Source organism: Pelophylax lessonae (genome assembly GCF_965119305.1).
Source record: "Pelophylax lessonae genome assembly, chromosome: 4".
In the NCBI taxonomy this organism is placed as follows: domain Eukaryota; kingdom Metazoa; phylum Chordata; class Amphibia; order Anura; family Ranidae; genus Pelophylax; species Pelophylax lessonae.
Window position 1 is genome coordinate 629,034,709 of NC_138771.1, and position 18,481 is coordinate 629,053,189.

General features: G+C 44.5%; 1 protein-coding gene across 1 annotated transcript in view; it reads left to right on the forward strand.

The window, feature by feature from the left end:
* The first annotated feature begins 2,100 nt into the window (after positions 1-2,100).
* KCNAB3 (potassium voltage-gated channel subfamily A regulatory beta subunit 3) overlaps positions 2,101-18,481 on the forward strand; it is a 95,274-nt gene continuing 78,893 nt past the window's right edge. Inside the window, exon 1 of the mRNA XM_082257020.1 lies at positions 2,101-2,440. Within this exon, the coding sequence (XP_082113146.1) occupies positions 2,220-2,440 (221 nt within the window). The 5' untranslated portion in view covers positions 2,101-2,219. The remainder of the gene's footprint in view (positions 2,441-18,481) is intronic.

The following is an 18,481-nucleotide window of genomic DNA, read 5'->3' on the forward strand; positions in this document are numbered from 1 at the left end:
ACCTGCAGAATACCAGTCTGACCTCTCCTCACCTGGCACCTGCAGAGTACCAGTCTGACATGCCCTCACCTGGCACCCGCAGAGTACCAGTGTGACCTCTTCTCACCTGGCACCTGTAGAGTACCAGTCTGACCTCCCCTCACCTGGAACCTGCAGATTACCAGTTTGACCTCCCCTCACCTGGCACCTGCAGAGTACCAGTCCGACTTCTCCTCACCTGGCACCCGCAGAATTTCAGTCTGACCTCCTCTTTACATGGCACCTGCAGAATACCAGTGTGACCTCTTCTCACCTGGCACCTGCAGAGTACCAGTCTGACCTCCCCTTACCTGCACCTGCAGAGTACCAGTCTGACCTCTACCCACCTGGCACCTGCAGAGTACCAGTCTGACCTCCCCTCACCTGGCACCTGCAGAGTACCAGTCTAACCTCCCCTCACCTGGCACCTGCAGAGTACCAGTCTAACCTCTCCTCACCTGGCACCCGCAGAGTACCAGTCTGACCTCTCCTCACCTGGCACCTGCAGAATACCAGTCAGTCTGACCTATTCTCACCTGGCACCTGCAGAGTACCAGTCTGACCTCTCCTCACCTGGCACCTGCAGAATACCAGTCTGACCTATTCTCACCTGGCACCTGCAGAGTACCAGTCTGACCTCCCCTCACCTGGCACCTGCAGAATACCAGTCTGACCTCTTCTCACCTGGCACCTGCAGAGTACCAGTCTGACCTCCCCTTACCTGGCAACCGCAGAGTACCAGTCTGACCTTTCCTCACCTGGCACCCGCAGAGTACCAGTCTGACCTCTACCCACCTGGCACCTGCAGAGTACCAGTCTGACCTCTTCTCACCTGGCGCCTGCAGAGTACCAGTCTGACCTCCCCTTACCTGGCACCCGCAGAGTACCAGTCTGACCTTTCCTCACCTGGCACCCGCAGAGTACCAGTCTGACCTCTACCCACCTGGCACCTGCAGAGTACCAGTCTGACCTCTCCTCACCTGGCACCTGCAGAGTACCAGTCTGACCTCCCCTCACCTGGCACCTGCAGAGTACCAGTCTAACCTCTCCTCACTTGGCACCCGCAGAGTACCAGTCTGACCTCTCCTCACCTGGCACCTGCAGAATACCAGTCTGACCTCTTCTCACCTGGCACCTGCAGAGTACCAGTCTAACCTCCCCTCACCTGGCACCTGCAGAATACCAGTCTGACCTCCCCTAACCTAGCACCTGCAGAATACCAGTCCAAGCCCCTCCCCCTCCCAGCAGATCTCCCTCATCCTCTCCATCACCTGCAGTCTGCGGAGCTCCGCTCAGCATCACCCTTTAAGAGCATCCTCTCATCCTATCATCCTCATCCTAGCAGGCACCTGCTGTGCACCTCACATCTTCATTGCCTCCGCTGCAAAATGCAAGCCTCTGTCATCGCCTGCAGAGCATCGCTCTTGCCAGGGCAGCACAGCTTAGCCTCTCGCCGCCCGTCCATAAACAAACTGCATGCACTGCATGCAGCGTAGTGAGTGAATCAGGAGGAGGGGCTCCTATTAGCTGCATCGGTGCAGAGTGGGGGGATGAGAGCGAGAAGCAGGGAGGGAGAGGGATGTGTGAAGTCTGTACCCTTGATAACTGCAGAGCTGTCCCAACACTGCACATAGCCTGCCCTCTTCCCATTCCATCCAGCTCTGCAAGTCCTGCAAAAGCAACCTTCACCTCCTACACCAGTCCAATCCCTGGAATCTGCTCTGAACACCTCTGCTTGCAGCTCTCCCTAACCCACGCACCATCCTGCCATTCTCTATACATCCTTCTGGACTCCTCACTTTTTTTTGTCTTACTTCTCCCATCCCCCTCCCCTCCTCCCCAGTCTCTCTCCATCCCCCTCTGTCTTATTCTCTATATACCTCTCTTCTCCTTTCTTCAAACACATCCTCATGCGCTGAGTGGCTCATCGTCCTGGTCAACCCCCCCTCCCCGTGCCCAGGAATATTGTCCCCCCAGGCTACCCCTCCTTGCTGGACCCCCCTGTGCATAAGGATATTGACCCTCCTCAGGCTACCCCTTCTTGCTGGACCCCTTGTCCCCAAGGATATTGACGCACCTAGGCCAATCCCTCCTTACTGGAACCCCGACTTCTCTTACTCCTTTTATTAGCGGGACCCCTACACCCTGTTGCCCCATTCCCTGATTAAGCATCCTACCTTCCCCCTTTTACCTGTCTCAATATGCAAGTTTCATTTGCTTGCACTGAGCAGACTCTAAGAAGTAGGACCAGCGAGGACCGTCTTTGCCCCAATCGCCCCTCTGGGGGGCAAAATGGGGGAAACACTGGGCAGACTAAGCAGCGCACTCCCCCCTTGGGAACCAAGAACCCCAATCAGGTGTTCCCGCTGCTTACGAATATGCTACGGGAGTCTACGGGCAAATCTACGGGTATGAAGTACAGGTAAGAGGATGCAGAATACTTTGATTAGGAGGCTTCTGGGGTTTGACTAATTTGAAGGGAAGGTGACTTTCTCCTATTGGCATAGAGCTGATACATATATGGGCATAGTGCAGTAAATGACATTGGACTTCTTCTACGTATGTCTTCTATACTTGAAAATACCTGCTTCAGTAGGGCTGCAAAGTTTTAAGTACATTTAAGCTTGGCTATCTACTGAGTTCAGCCTGTTATGTACATATAACTACGTGGCCAACTAATTTAGAGCAAAATACACAATGTCACCTTATAATGTCCTGAAGTGACTAAAATTAATACAATTAAAAACTTCTTCACACTTCTAAACTAATGCAAAAATATACTGGCGGACCCCAAAGATTGTATGAGAGTGCGATATACCTGAGATAGTGCTGAGAGGAACATGAGATTGTGCTGCGATATACCTGAGATAGTGCTGAGATTAACATGAGATAGTGCTTCGATATACCTGAGATAATGCTAAGATGTACCTGGGATTGTGCTGGGATATACCTGAGATAGTGCTGCCTGAGAAAGTGCTGAGGTGTACCTGAGATTCTGCTGGGATATACCTGAGTTAGTGCTGAAATGTACCTGAGATTGTGCTCGTATATACCTGAGATAATGCTGAGGTGTACCTGAGTTAGTGCTGAAATGTACCTGAGATAGTGCTGGGATATATCTGAGATAGTTCTGAGATGTACCTGAGATTGTGCTGGGATACACCTGATATTGTGCTGAGATGTACCTGAGATTGTGCTGGCATGTACCTGAGATAGTGCTGAGGTGCACCTGAGATTGTGCAGAGATTTACCTCAGACAGTGCTGAGATGAACCTGACATTGGGCTGGGATATACCTGCGATAGTGCTGAGATGTACCTAAAATTGTAGTGAGATACACCTGAGATAGAACTGAGATGTACCTGAGATTGTGCAGGGATTTACCTCAGATAGTGCTGAGATGAACCTGAGATTGTAGTGAGATACACCTGAGATAGTGCTGAGATGTACCTGAGATTGTGGTGAGATACACCTGAGATAGTGCTGAGATGTACCTGAGATTGTGGTGAGATACACCTGAGATAGTGCTGAGATGTACCTGAGATTGTGGTGAGATACACCTGAGATAGTGCTGAGATGTACCTGAGATTGTGCAGGGATTTACCTCAGACAGTGCTGAGATGAACCTGAGATTGTGCAGAGATTTACCTCAGACAGTGCTGAGATGAACCTGACATTGGGCTGGGATATACCTGCGATAGTGCTGAGATGTACCTAAAATTGTAGTGAGATACACCTGAGATAGAACTGAGATGTACCTGAGATTGTGGTGAGATACACCTGAGATAGTGCTTAGATGTACCTGAGATTGTGCTGGGATATTCCTGAGAAAGTGCTGAGGTGTACCTGAGATTCTGCTGGGATATACCTGAGTTAGTGCTGAGGTGTACCTGAGATAGTGCTGGAATATCCCCGAGATAGTGCTGAGATGTACCTGAGATTGTGCTGGGATATACCTGAGATAGTATTGAGATTTGCCTGAGATTGTAGTCAGATATACCCGAGATAGTGCTGAGCTTTACCTGAGATAGTGCTGCGATATACCTGAGCTGTACCTGGGATTGTGCTGGGATATACCTGAGATAGTGCTGCCTGAGATAGTGCTGGGATATGCTTGAGATGGTGCTGAGATGAACCTGAGATTGCGGTGAGATACACCTGAGATTGTGCTGGGATACTCCTGAGAAAGTGCTGAGGTGTACCTGAGATTCTGCTGGGATATACCTGAGTTAGTGCTGAAATGTACCTGCGATTGTCTGGAATATACCTGAGATAGTTCTGAGATGTACCTGAGATTGTGCTCGTAATATACCTGAGATAGTGCTGACATGTACCTGAGACTCTGCTGGGATATACCTGAGTTAGTGATGACTGAGATGTACCTGAGATAGTGCTGGGAACTACCTGAGATAGTTCTGAGATGTACCTGAGATTGTGCTCGTAATATACTGTACCTGAGATAGTGCTGAGGTGTACCTGAGATTCTGCTGAGATACCTGAGTTAGTGATGAGATGTACCTGAGATAGTGCTGGGATATACCTGAGATAGTACTACCGGAGATTGTTCTGGTATATACCTGAGATAGTGCTGAGATAAACCTAAGATAGTGCTGGGATATACCTGAGATAGTACTAAGATGTACCTGAGATAGTGCTGAGATGTACCTTAGATTGTTGTGGAATGTACCTGAGATTGTGCTGGGAATATAGTGTACCTGAGATAGTGATGAGATAGCCCTGAGATAGTGTCAAAATATGTAATGACATTGTGATAAAATTTGCCTGAGACAGTGCGGAGACACCCCGGAGTCCTGAAATATACATCTGACAGCGCTGAGACACACAGGAGATATACCTCAGATAGCGCTGAATTCTTGCTACAGATATACTGTAGCTGAGATACACTTGAGAGATTGCTGAAATATACCTGAGATAATGCTTAAACATACCGTACCTGAGATAATGCTGAGGTATACCTAAAAATTCTGAGATATATCTGTAAGAATACTAAGATATACAGTATGTGAGAGAGTGTACCTAAAACAGTACTGAGATACGCCGGATACAGTACTGAGTTGAATCTGAGATGGTGCTGCGATATACCTAAAAAGCTTTGAGATACACCTGAGATTTTGCTCAAATACTGTACTTGTGATACTACAGAGATATATCTGAGATATTGTTGAGATATACACGAGATAGTACAAAGATATACCTGAGATAGTACAGATATAAACCTGAGATAGTACAGAGATACCCTCAAGATATACATGAGATAGTGCTGGGATTTACCTGAGATAATACAGAGATACACCTGAGATAGTGCTGGGATATACCTGAGATAATACAGAGATACACCTGAGATAGTGCTGAGATATATCTGATATAATACTGAGATGTACCTGTGATAGTATAAAGATATAACGGAAATAGTGTTCGGCTATACCTAAGATAATACAAAGATATACCAGGAATGGTGTTATGAAATATACCTGATATAGTACTGAGGTAGACCTGAGATGGTACTGAGGTAGACCTGGGATAGTACAGAGATGTATCTGGGGTAGTGTTGATGTATACTTGAGATAATGTTGAGATAAATCTCAGACAGTAAGTGCATAGGTATACTTGAGATAGTATTGAGCTATACCTAAGATAGTATAGAGATATACTGTGTGTATACCTGAGATAGTACAGAGACATACCTGCGATAGTAGAGATATACCAGAGATAGTGCCTAAATAGTGTGAGATATACCTGAGATAGTACAGTGATATACCGGAGAAAGTGCTGAGATATACTGTACCTGAGATAGTAGAGATATACCTGAGATAGTAGAGATATGCGTGAGATAGTAGAGATATGCGTGAGATAGTACAGCAATATACCCAAGATATACTTGAGATAGTACTGAGATACCCCTAAAATATTACTGAGATGTACCTTAAATAGTACTGAGATATAGCCAAGATAATACTGAGATACATCTGAGAAAGTACTGAGATACGCCTGAAAGAGTACTAGGATATGGCTGTATGAGATCCAACATATCTAAACTTGTGACCCACCTCACAGTTTAGATGATTTTCTATCTACTTCAGGCCAGGGCTGTCTTTAACACAGGGCAAAAGGGGCAGGTCCCGGGTCTAGTCATTGTTGTGGGGCCCAAAGCAGCTGCCCCTTGAGCCCCCAAATAGTTGATAAGTGGATTCAAGAGGGCCCAAGAAAATTTTTGCCCAGGGTCCAATCAAGAATAAAGACGGCCCTGCTTCAGGCAATAAGCATACCCGTAACGGAATCCTTTGGAACCCTTACGGCCCATTTTACACATATGGACCGTTCATCCGTTTTTCATCCATCTGTTGACGGATGAAAAACAGACAAAACTGATGACAACGGATGATCATTCATTTACATCCATTTTCATCCGCCTCCGTCCACATCCGTTTTTTTGAACCGATGAAAGCCCTATTTTTCATCCGTTCAAAATAAGGAATGGACGATAAACGGATGAAAAATGGATGACAATGGATGACAAAGGATAAAAAACTAATGACAAGGGATGAAAAATGGATGAAAAAATTATAATAACGGATGAAAAACTGAAGACAAATGAAAAACGGATGTGAGACTGACGTTGACTGAAAAAAACTGATGCGAAAAAAACGTGACTGAACTAATGAATTGAATGGGGTCCGTATGTGTGAAAGGCAGAGTTGTATAAAGTACTCGAAACCCATACTTGAGTAGAAGTGGAAGTGCTCGATCAAAAAGTGACTTGAGTAGAAGTACTAAAGTATTCAACATTTTTTGTACTTAAGTATTGCAAGTAGTTTTTTTAAAAATTTTGCTACTCAAGTACTGAAAGTAGAAGTACAAGTACTGTGTTATGTAGTTATTAAAGAAAGAAGTCAAAAGTTTGAACATCATATTGTTTTTTATTATTTCAAATGCAGCTTTTATTTATACATACAGTAGCATTTATATTCGTATGCGCTGATAATACACATGTTTTGAGCTTCATAAAAACCTGCCATCTACTGTTCTGGCAGTGGTAATTTTTATAATTGGAACGAGTAACTATGCAGCACAAAAAAAATATCAGAGTAGAAGTATTGAAATCATCGAAAAAATGTAGTGAAGTAAAAGTGGAAGTAGGAGAAAAAAATTCTACTCTAGGAAAGTAGATGGCAGGAGACCTCTACATATCTGGTGAAAGGGGCCTAATACTTCCATATTAGAGTGCTAATCCCCTTTCACCTTTGCTCCAGATATGTAGAGGTCTCCTGCCGTCCCCTTTTAACATGGTCGGTGAGTGATTGGTCCATAGTCCCACCACAAGAAGTCCTATTTGGGCTGAATGTTGCTTACCATACACAATCTCTTTTTGGAACTGGCAAGAGGCCAGTGAGGGTGAATGGAGACCTTTGAGTAGGGTGAACCTGCTCTGCACCATACAGTAAAAAGTACCCCTTTACCAGTTCAGTTTCTCCTTGGGGTGAATCCTCAACAAACATCTGTTCGACATGAATCTGGGGCTTTGACAATTAATTTGCTATGGTTTAGGCACCTTAACCACTTTACCACCGGAGGATTTTGCTGTCTTACGTCCAGGCCACCTTTTGCGATTCGGCACTGTGCGAATTTAACTGACAATTGCGCAGTCATGCAATGCCATACCCAAACTAAATTTACATCCTTTTTTTTCCCACAAACAGAGCTTTCTTTTGGTGGTATTTGATCATCTCTGCGATTTTTATTTTTTGCGATATTAATAAAAAAATTGTGACAATTTTGAAAAAATTAACAATATTTTTTTACTTTGACAGTTAAAAAATATCCAATATATTACATTTTTGTCATATATTTAGGCCAAAATGTATATAGCTACATGTCTTTGACAAAAAAATTCTCAATGAGCGTATTTTTAACCGCTTTAAGACCGGAAGATTTTACCCCCTTCCTGACCAGGCCATATTTTGCGATTCGGCACTGCGTTAATTTAACGGACAATTGCGCGGTTGTGCGATGCTGTACCCAAATTAAATTGATGTCCTTTTTTCCCCCAAAAATAGAGCTTTCTTTTGGTGGTATTTGATAACCTGTACGATTTTTACTTTTTGCGCTATAAACAAAAAAAGAGCGACAATTTTGAAAAAATAACAATATTTTTCACATTTTTTTATATGAAATTCCCCCCCCCCCCCCCAAAAAATGTAAAAATCTATATTTTTTAACATTTTAGGCCAATTTGTTTTCTGCTACATATTTTTGGTAAAAAAAATTGCAATAAGCGTATTTTGATTGGTTTGCGCAAAAGTTATTGCGTTTACTAACTAAGGGAAAGATTTCTGTAATTTTTGGTGTTTTTTTTTTAACGAGTAATGGCGGCGATCTGCGTTTTTTTTTGCGGGACTGCGACATTGCGGCGGACAGATCGGACCCTTGACTGACATTTTTGACACTTTTGGGGGTACCAGTGACATTACTACAGTAATCAGTGCTATACATATGCACTGTTACTGTAAAAATGACATGGCAGGGAAGGGGTTAATTTTTATTGGAGAGGGAGGGGTTAATGTATGCCTGGTGCTTACTGACGTGTGTGGGGGGAGGGGACTGAGTGACACAGGGACAGATCGCAGGTTCAGCTATGCTGAAATCTGCAATCTGACCCTGCCTGTCACTTAGGAGATCCGCCCGCTTTGTTTACACAAGCGGGCGGATTTCCACACTAGATCCCCTACGATCGGGGAAGAGCGGCGGTGATCACAATGAATACAGCGGGAGCGAGCCTCCGGCGGCGTGCGTGCGCTGCCGAGAGAGGGGATTGTTTGGTGACGTAGGTCTACGTCGCCAGACGATAACAAGTCACTGTGCCGCAGTATCGGCAATGTGAGCAGAGGTAAAGTGGTTAAACATCTGTTCATATAAGGTTATATAGAACAGAAGGTTTAACAATGAAAGACTTCACCTGGTTATTGAGAGTTGAAATAAATAAATATAAGATAAAACTGTGCATTCCTGAGTAGTGTGTAGAAGATCAAAGACCCCAAATGATAGGACAGAATGTAGGATTGATGCCTCTAGGATGATAGATAAACACATATGCGATCCCTTGTCTCTGCTAAATAAACACGCAGTCAATTAATATTTTATGACTCAAATTCAATTTAGTAAATCTATTAAACATATATCATGTTTATAGAAGAGCCAGTCATTATGAATTAATGCTGCCACTAGAAAAAAAAAAAAAACTCAATAATAAAATGGCACACTATAAAACTGGTCCAAAAATGCTTACATTTTATATGAGTCTGTCAGTACAATTAACAGACCAGTGACATCAAAGACATTTTATATTCATGAGAACACAGTCCATCCAATCACAAGGGACCAGTGACATCCTGAACATTTCATAAGGATGAGAACACAGCCTGTCCATTCACCAGAGACAAGTGACATCCCCAACATTTCATATTGATAAGAACGCAGCCCGTCCATTCACTAGAGATCAGTGACATCCCCAACACTTCATATTCATGTGATCTAATTACTAGAGACCAGTGACATTCCTAACACCTAATATTCATGAGAATACAGCTCGTCCAATCAATAGAGGCCAGTGACATCCCAAAAACATCATATTCACAAGAATACAGGCCCATCCAATCACTAGAGACCAGTGGCATCCCCAACACTTAGAGTTTCAGCCTCAAAAATGACTTTGGGCCATCTGCTTGCTAACATTCACCTGAAAAAGAAATGGATAATGACAATATTTTTTCTTTACTTACCTTGTTATTGAAAAAAATATACTCACCTTTCTTCCGCTTTCTCCCTCCGCGGCCGCGGCCCGCGCCGTCACTTCCTGCTTGCATTGATTCCTGGGAGCTGAACGTCATCGCTATCAGGAATCAATGCGCCTGCACCGGCCCCGCTCGTCAGTTCTGGGGCAGGGGAGTCATTCCCTGCTAAACAGCTTCTGGGCATGCCCAGAAGCTGTGCAGGGATGATGCTGCAGCCCCGGAAGTGACAAGCGGGGCCGGTGCAGGGCATTGTGGGACGAAGAGGACACGGAAGAGGACACCGAAGAGGACGCGCTGGCTTCAGCTGACCACACCTGAAATGGCAGCGCTGGACAAGACATTTTCAAGGTAAGTATTTCTTCTAAAAGGTAAGTGCAACCGGGGACAGTTCAGAGGCTATCCATTATGAAATGTACTAGCCCTGACTGTCCCGGGGGTATTTGTATTGAAAAATAGTTTCCGAGGCCGGAACTCCGCTTTAATATTCATGAGAACATAGCCTGTCCAATCACTAGAGACCAGTGACATTCCCAACACTTCATATTCATGAGAACACAGCCCATCCAATCACTAGAGGCCGGTGACATCTTGATTAATTTATATTCATGTAATCCAATTACTAGAGACCAGCGACATGCCCAACACTTAATATTCATGAGATCACAGTCCACCCAATTACTAGAGACCAGTGACATCATTAATACTTCATATTCATGAGAATACAGGCCCATCCAAAAACTAGAGACCAGTGACATCCGGAACACTTAATATTCATGTGATCCAAAAACTAGAGACCAGTGACAACCGGAACACTTAATATTCATGTGATCCAAAAACTAGAGACCAATGACATCCCAAACATTTCATATTGATGAGAACACAGCCCGTCCATTCACCAGAGGCCAGTGATATCCCCAACACTTCCTATTGATAAGAACACAGCCCGTCCATTTACCAGAGACCAGTGACATTCCCAACACTTAATATTCATGAGAACATAGCCCTTCCAATCACTAGAGGCCAGAGACATTCCCAACACTTCATATTCATGAGAACACAGCTCGTCCAATCACTAGAGGCCGGTGACATCTTGATTAATTTATATTCATGTAATCCAATTACTAGAGACCAGCGACATGCCCAACACTTAATATTCATGAGATCACAGTCCACCCAATTACTAGAGACCAGTGACATCATTAATACTTCATATTCATGAGAATACAGGCCCATCCAAAAACTAGAGACCAGTGACATCCGGAACACTTAATATTCATGTGATCCAAAAACTAGAGACCAGTGACAACCGGAACACTTAATATTCATGTGATCCAAAAACTAGAGACCAATGACATCCCAAACATTTCATATTGATGAGAACACAGCCCGTCCATTCACCAGAGGCCAGTGATATCCCCAACACTTCCTATTGATAAGAACACAGCCCGTCCATTTACCAGAGACCAGTGACATTCCCAACACTTAATATTCATGAGAACATAGCCCTTCCAATCACTAGAGGCCAGAGACATTCCCAACACTTCATATTCATGAGAACACAACTCGTCCAATCACTGGAGACCAGTGACATCACCAACACTTCATATTCAGGAGAATACAGGCCCATCCAATCACTAGAGACCAGTGACATCACCAACACTTCATATTCATGTGAATACAGGCCCATCCAATCACTAGACACCAGTGACATTCCCAACACTTCATATTCATGAGAACATAGTCTGTCCAATCACTAGAGACCAGTGACATCACCAACACTTCATATTCAGGAGAATACAGGCCCATCCAATCACTAGAGACCAGTGACATCACCAACACTTCATATTCATGTGAATACAGGCCCATCCAATCACTAGACACCAGTGACATTCCCAACACTTCATATTCATGAGAACATAGTCTGTCCAATCACTAGAGACCAGTGACATCACCAACACTTCATATTCAGGAGAACACAGCCCATCCATTTATTAGAAGCTAAAGGCGAGCAATAAATTAATAAAATGTGGGTAAACATTTTTAAGGATATTCAAAATGAAGCGAATTGCCTGTTTTTCTTGCCAATCATGTCTATGACACACAGCTGGGTCTGCCCAGTGGCATTGACCCCAATACTATGCAGGCACCCTCAGATGGGAGGTCACTCAGCCATAGCTCAAGGAACCTCCTAGTAATCTCTAGAAGAACCCTATGGTCCCACAGGACCCCGCTTGAAAATGGCTAGGCTAAAACTGGCCATAGACGGTTAGAATTTGGATCTAAGGTTTGTAGAAAAAGAATTAGCTAGGAAAGTTTGTTCGTTTTTCTAATCATAGTGGAGTCAAATTGATGTTCGTGAATGCAATGATAAAAAAAAAAATTGAAGGAGCAGACTGGAAATTTTTTCCTGTGGTTTTTATTCATTCATTCATTCCAAAATCAAATGTTAAAAGCAAACAAAATCTTTCAAATGACAATCAAATGTTCTGGGAGTTTTCGTATGAATTTTCCAAAGATGTTTGAAATTCTATCCATCTACTGTATGGCCAGCTTAAGCCATAGTGTGAGGGAGGTGCTGCAGATAGGAGTCACCTAATGTCCCTATAGAGGTATAGTGGTGGGACACTTTTCTCCTTAGAAATGACCATTTGTGTTACCAGTGGGCTGAGCTCTCAGGACACAAAAGCGTAATTGCAGAATCTGCTAAGCAACCAATATTGACACTTTAGGCCATTTTTTTCCTTCCTCCCTTTTTGTTTCTGAAAGGAGCCCCTTCCCCCATTGGGCCCTAGGGAGCTTCCACCGATGCCTTATCTTGTGCTTACATATGCAAGTACATCACCAAAGATAAAGGCTCTATGTAGACCTTTGGGAAAACAAAGAGAGCAGTATGCAGGAGCAGGGGGATATGTGTTTAATGATGTCCTGTCAATGGAGTAATGTTGCTGTTGTTAAAAAAAAAAAGACAGGAGGCACCCCTACTGTTTCCGTATGGGGATGATGGCATTAATTATTTTATTTAAAAAAAAAAAAAACATCTACATACCTTTAACCTAATCTATTGTCACATGACCCAGCTCTCTCCCAGCCAGGAGGAGCTTCCAGTCCTCTGATGCTGGTCAATTGTTAAAAAAAAAACAGCCTTTGGAATACAGAAAAAAATACAGTAAGTAAATAGGATCAATAAACTGTCTCAAATGGTCATACAAAAACAGTATATATATATATATATATATATATATAAATATTATATATATATATATATATATATATACATACATATATATATATATATATATATATATATATATATATATATATATATATATATGTACATATATATATACATATATATATGTATATATATATATATATATATATATATATATATATATACACATACATACTGTGTATATATATATATATATATATATATATATATATATATATACATATATATATATATATATACATACATATATTATCTATATCTATATATATATATATATATACATATATATCTATAATATATTTATATATATATATATATATATATATATACTGTATTTGTATGACCATTTGAAACTGTTTATTGATCCTATTTACTTACTGTATTTTTATTCTGTATTCCAAAGGCTGTTTATATATATATATATATATATATATATATATATATATATATATATACACACAGTATCCCACAAAAGCGAGTACACCCCTCCTCACATTTTTGTAAATATTTTATTATAATATTATATTTTATTATATCTTTTTATGTGACAACACTGAAGAAATGACACTTTGCTACAATGTAAAGTAGTGAGTGTACAGCTTGTATAACAGTGTAAATTTGCCGTCCCCTCAAAATAACTCAACACACAGCCATTAATGTCTAAACCGCTGGCAACAAAAGTTTGTACACCCCTAAGTTAAAATGTCCAAATTGGGTCCAATTAGCCATTTCCCCTCCCCGGTGTCATGTGACTCGTTAGTGTTACAAGGTCTCAGGTGTGAATGGGGAGCAGGTGTGTTCATTTTGGTGTTATCGCTCTCACTCTCTCATACTGGTCACTGGAAGTTCAACATGGCACCTCATGGCAAAGAACTCTCTGAGGATCTGAAAAATAGAATTGTTCCTCTACATAAAGATGGCCTAGGCTATAAGAAGATTGCCAAGATCTTGGAACTGAGCTGCAGCACGGTGGCCAAGACCATATAGAGGTTTAACAGGACAGGTTCCACTCAGAACAGGCCTCAACATGGTGGACTAAAGAAGTTGAGTGCTCAGCGTCATATCCAGAGGTTGTTTTTGGGAAATAGATGTATGAGTGCTGCCAGCATTGCTGCAGAGGTTGAAGGGGTGGGGGGTCAGCCTGTCAGTGCTCAGACCATACACCGCACACTGCATCACATTGGTCTGCATGGCTGTTGTCCCAGAAGGAAGCCTCTTCTAAAGATGATGCACAAGAAAGCCTGCAAACAGTTTGCTGAAGACAAGCAGACTAAGGACATGGATTACTGGAACCATGTCCTGTGGTCTGATGAGACCAAGATAAACTTATTTGGTTCAGATGGTGTCAAGCGTGTGTGGCGGCAACCAGGTGAGGAGTACAAAGACAAGTGTGTCTTGTCTACAGTGAAACATGGTGGTGGGAGTGTCATGGTCTGGGGCTGCATGAGTGCTTCCGCGACTGGGGACCAGAGTTGTATAAAGTACTCAAAACCCATACTTGAGTAAAAGTACAAGTGCTCGATCAAAAAGTGACTTGAGTAGAAGTACTAAAGTATTCAACATTTTTTGTACTTAAGTATTGCAAGTAGTTTTTTTTTAAATTTTGCTACTCAAGTACTGAAAGTAAAAGTACAAGTACTGTGTTATGTAGTTATTAAAGAAAGAAGTCAAAAGTTTGAACATCATATTGTTTTTTATTATTTCAAATGCAGCTTTTATTTATACATACAGTAGCATTTATTTTCGTATGCGCTGATAATACACATGTTTTGAGCTTCATGAAACCTGCCATCTACTGTTCTGGCAGTGGTAATTTTTATAATAGTAACGAGTAACTATGCAGCACAAAAAAAAAATAATGGAGTAGAAGTATTGAAATCATTGAAAAAATGTAGTGAAGTAAAAGTGGAAGTAGGAGAAAAAAATTCTACTCTAGGAAAGTACAGATACCGCCTTTCGGTACTTAAGTACAGTAGGGAAGTAGTTCTACTTAGTTACTATACATCTCTGCTGGGGACTACAGTTCACTGAGGGACCCATGAATGCCAACATGTACTGTAACATACTGAAGCACAGCATGATCCCCTCCCTTCGAAGATTGGGTTGTAGGGCAGTATTCCAACATGATTACGACCTCCAAGATGACCACTGCCTTTCTAAAGAAGCTGATGGTAAAGGTGATGGACTGGCCAAGCATGTCTCCAGACCCAGTGCTTTAAGTGCCCCAAAAGAGGTGCCGGTACTCTATTATAGCCTATACATTTTTTTTATATCAGGGCCCCCACAGAGCGCCCCCTCCACATTAGGGTCCCCACAGAGCACCCCCCATCCCACATCAGGGTCCCCACAAAGCACCCGCCCTCCTCACATTAGGGTCCCCACAGAGCCCCCCCCATCCCATTCCAACCCACATCAGGGTCCCCACAGAGCACCCCCCTCCTCACATTAGGGTCCCCACAGAGCACCCCCCTCCTCACATTAGGGTCCCTACAGAGCACCCCCCCACATCAGGGTCCCCACAGAGCGTCCCCCACCCCACATCAGGGCCCCCACAGAGCACCCCCCCTCCTCACATTAGGGTCCCCACAGAGCCCCCCCATCCCACATCAGGGTCCTCACAGAGCACCCCCCCTCCTCATATTAGGGTCCCCACAGAGTCCCCCATCCCATCCCACATCAGGATCCCCACCCACAGAGCACCCGCTCTCCTCACATTAGGGTCCCCACAGAGCCCCCCCCATCCCATTCCAACCCACATCAGGGTCCCCACAGAGCACCCCCCTCCTCACATTAGGGTCCCCACAGAGCACCCCCCTCCTCACATTAGGGTCCCTACAGAGCACCCCCCCACATCAGGGTCCCCACAGAGCGTCCCCCACCCCACATCAGGGCCCCCACAGAGCACCCCCCTCCTCACATTAGGGTCCCCACAGAGTCCCCCATCCCATCCCACATCAGGATCCCCACCCACAGAGCACCCGCTCTCCTCACATTAGGGTCCCCAAAGAGCCCCCCATCCCATATCAGGGTCCCCACAGAGCACTCCCCCTCCTCACAGGTTCCCCACAGAGCCCCCCCCCCATCCCATATCAGGGTCCCCACACAGCACTCCCCCTCCTCACAGGTTCCCCACAGAGCTCCCCCATCCCATCCCACATCAGGGTCCCCGCAGAGCACCCCCCTCACATTAGGGTCCCCACAGGGTCCCCAGAACTGCTCCTACTCACTGTGCTGTGCTGGCCTGGAGTAGCTGAAGGGAGGAGGTGGGTGGAGCCAACACTCCACTCGGCACGCAGCAGAGGAGGAAGGAGGCTCTGCAGTGTACGCCGGTGCCTCGCTCTCCTCCTCCTCAGATGACATCACTGGTTGCTAGACACCGAGCGGCGATAGCAACCAGTGCACTGCAATACAGGCCAGCAGCGTGGCAGCTCTGTCGCTGACCTGGGCTGGGACTCCGGAGCATGGGGACTCACTGGTGGTGACTGGTCTGGCTCTGGAGTGGGAAATGAGCATACCGGTACGCTAAGGCGCACGGAGAGGTGGCGGTATGCTCAAGAGCCATATTTGGAAGTGGCGGTACTGAGTACCAGTGCGTACCGGCCCACTTAAAGCACTGTCCAGACCTAAACCCTATTGAGCATCTGTGGGGCATCCTCAAACGAAAGGTGGAGGAGCGCAAGGTCTCTAACATCCACCAGCTCTGTTATGTCATCATGGAGGATAGAAGAGGATTCTAGTGGCAACCTGTGAAGCTCTGGTTTTGTGAGATAATGTATATGCACTGAACAAAATTATAAATGCAATACTTTTGTTTTTGCCCACCAGGTAGCCTGTATAGGGCCCTGTGATTTCTAACAGCAGCCCTGCATGGGTTGCTCAGATGTGATAGGGAAGAAATGCTCCGCATAGAAACTCGCTGAAAACTGAGCATGTGCGGAGTTGCCACCACAGCTACAGAATCCCTAGCTGAATTAAGGACAGAAGGGGGAGATAAAGAGCAGAAGGATCAACAAGGTATTTTTGCAGAATACAATGTAGCACTGCCCCCTAGAGGACTGCTGAGTATTACACTTTCTGGATTCCCCTGGGTTACCCTTAGCAACTGATAGCAGACAAATAGCATTAAAAGTCCTTGGCTCGGTCAATAATCAATCCAGGGGATGTTGTTTTTTTGTCTTTTTATTTAGAACTGGGATAGGAGAAGGGATGAGTGGGATACTCCAACTTATTAACTATTCACAATCTTGATGACAACTAGCTGTAGTGTGCGGCAAGGCCTCTGCTTCACCTTGTCACAGAAGTGAAGATAGACAATGTGATCCTATTTGAGTTACTCTTCAGGGTTCTAACTTGGCACCCCCTTTCTCACTTGCTGTGTGCACTGACACCTGTCCACTGACTCTCCACTGGAACGGTCCCCTTTCCTGGGCAGACCCCTGGCAAGTTTCCCGGTACTTACGGACACTGTTTTTCCCAAGGTTGCTCTGCCTCCAACTCCACTTGTCAGCTTCCTGGACCTCCTGGCTCAGCACCACACTCTTGGCTCACTAGGCCGCCTGCCTGTGACCACCTTCCACAACAGACAGGAGGAAATTCAGCCGTCACCCTCCTCCTGGGACCTGGCTTCCTGCCCAAAGACACCCTGCCACATGTGCTCTTGGCTTTTATAGCCTATCCCAGGATGCACCACTGTTTGTGCCATCCCACTTGGATAGTCATAAAAGCCTGTCACTGGCTGGGTTTCCTCCACTGTCCAACAGGCTCCCCTATTGGATACAGTGGGGACACTCCCTCAGCCCAGATGAATCACACCCTGAGCACATGTAACAGGCCTGACTACTGATCAGGCTCCCCTGATAATCAGATGGGAGCAGACTATGATTTACCTGCTACTCCCCTGTTAAGCAGGCAGAGCAAACTATTCTCCCTGCTACCACCTATCTAGGAGGGCGCTACAACAAAAATACAAATTTCATAGTGACTGAGTGAGTATGAACAGCATGGAATACAACATTTTTTGATGATTTTTTATGATGTGGGTTTAGCAAAACTTTAAATCTGACCTCCAGTCTTCCCTTTGAGTCTTGCACAGTTGTAGCGGCTCCTTTCCTGGGCTGAAATGGTTTACTGTGATTTCACTGCACACTGTGAGCTTCTCATTAGAAGATGAAGCAGGTCACATAGAGCTGGCCTCATTTCCCGGGTGGAAGACATCCGGCATCCTCTACCTCTTTTCTCCCCATCCCTGTTATTTATTGGATTTCAGTTCTTCCAATCATGGAGGCTCAGCTTAACATAAAGACATTTCCTAGAGTGGCAAATCCAGCCTGTCTAGGTGGCGCCCTCTCCTCCAGACTGGCCTCCACCCTTCAGTCATTTTGATATTTGCATAGCTCCTCCCTAACAGCAGGCCGCTGCTTGCA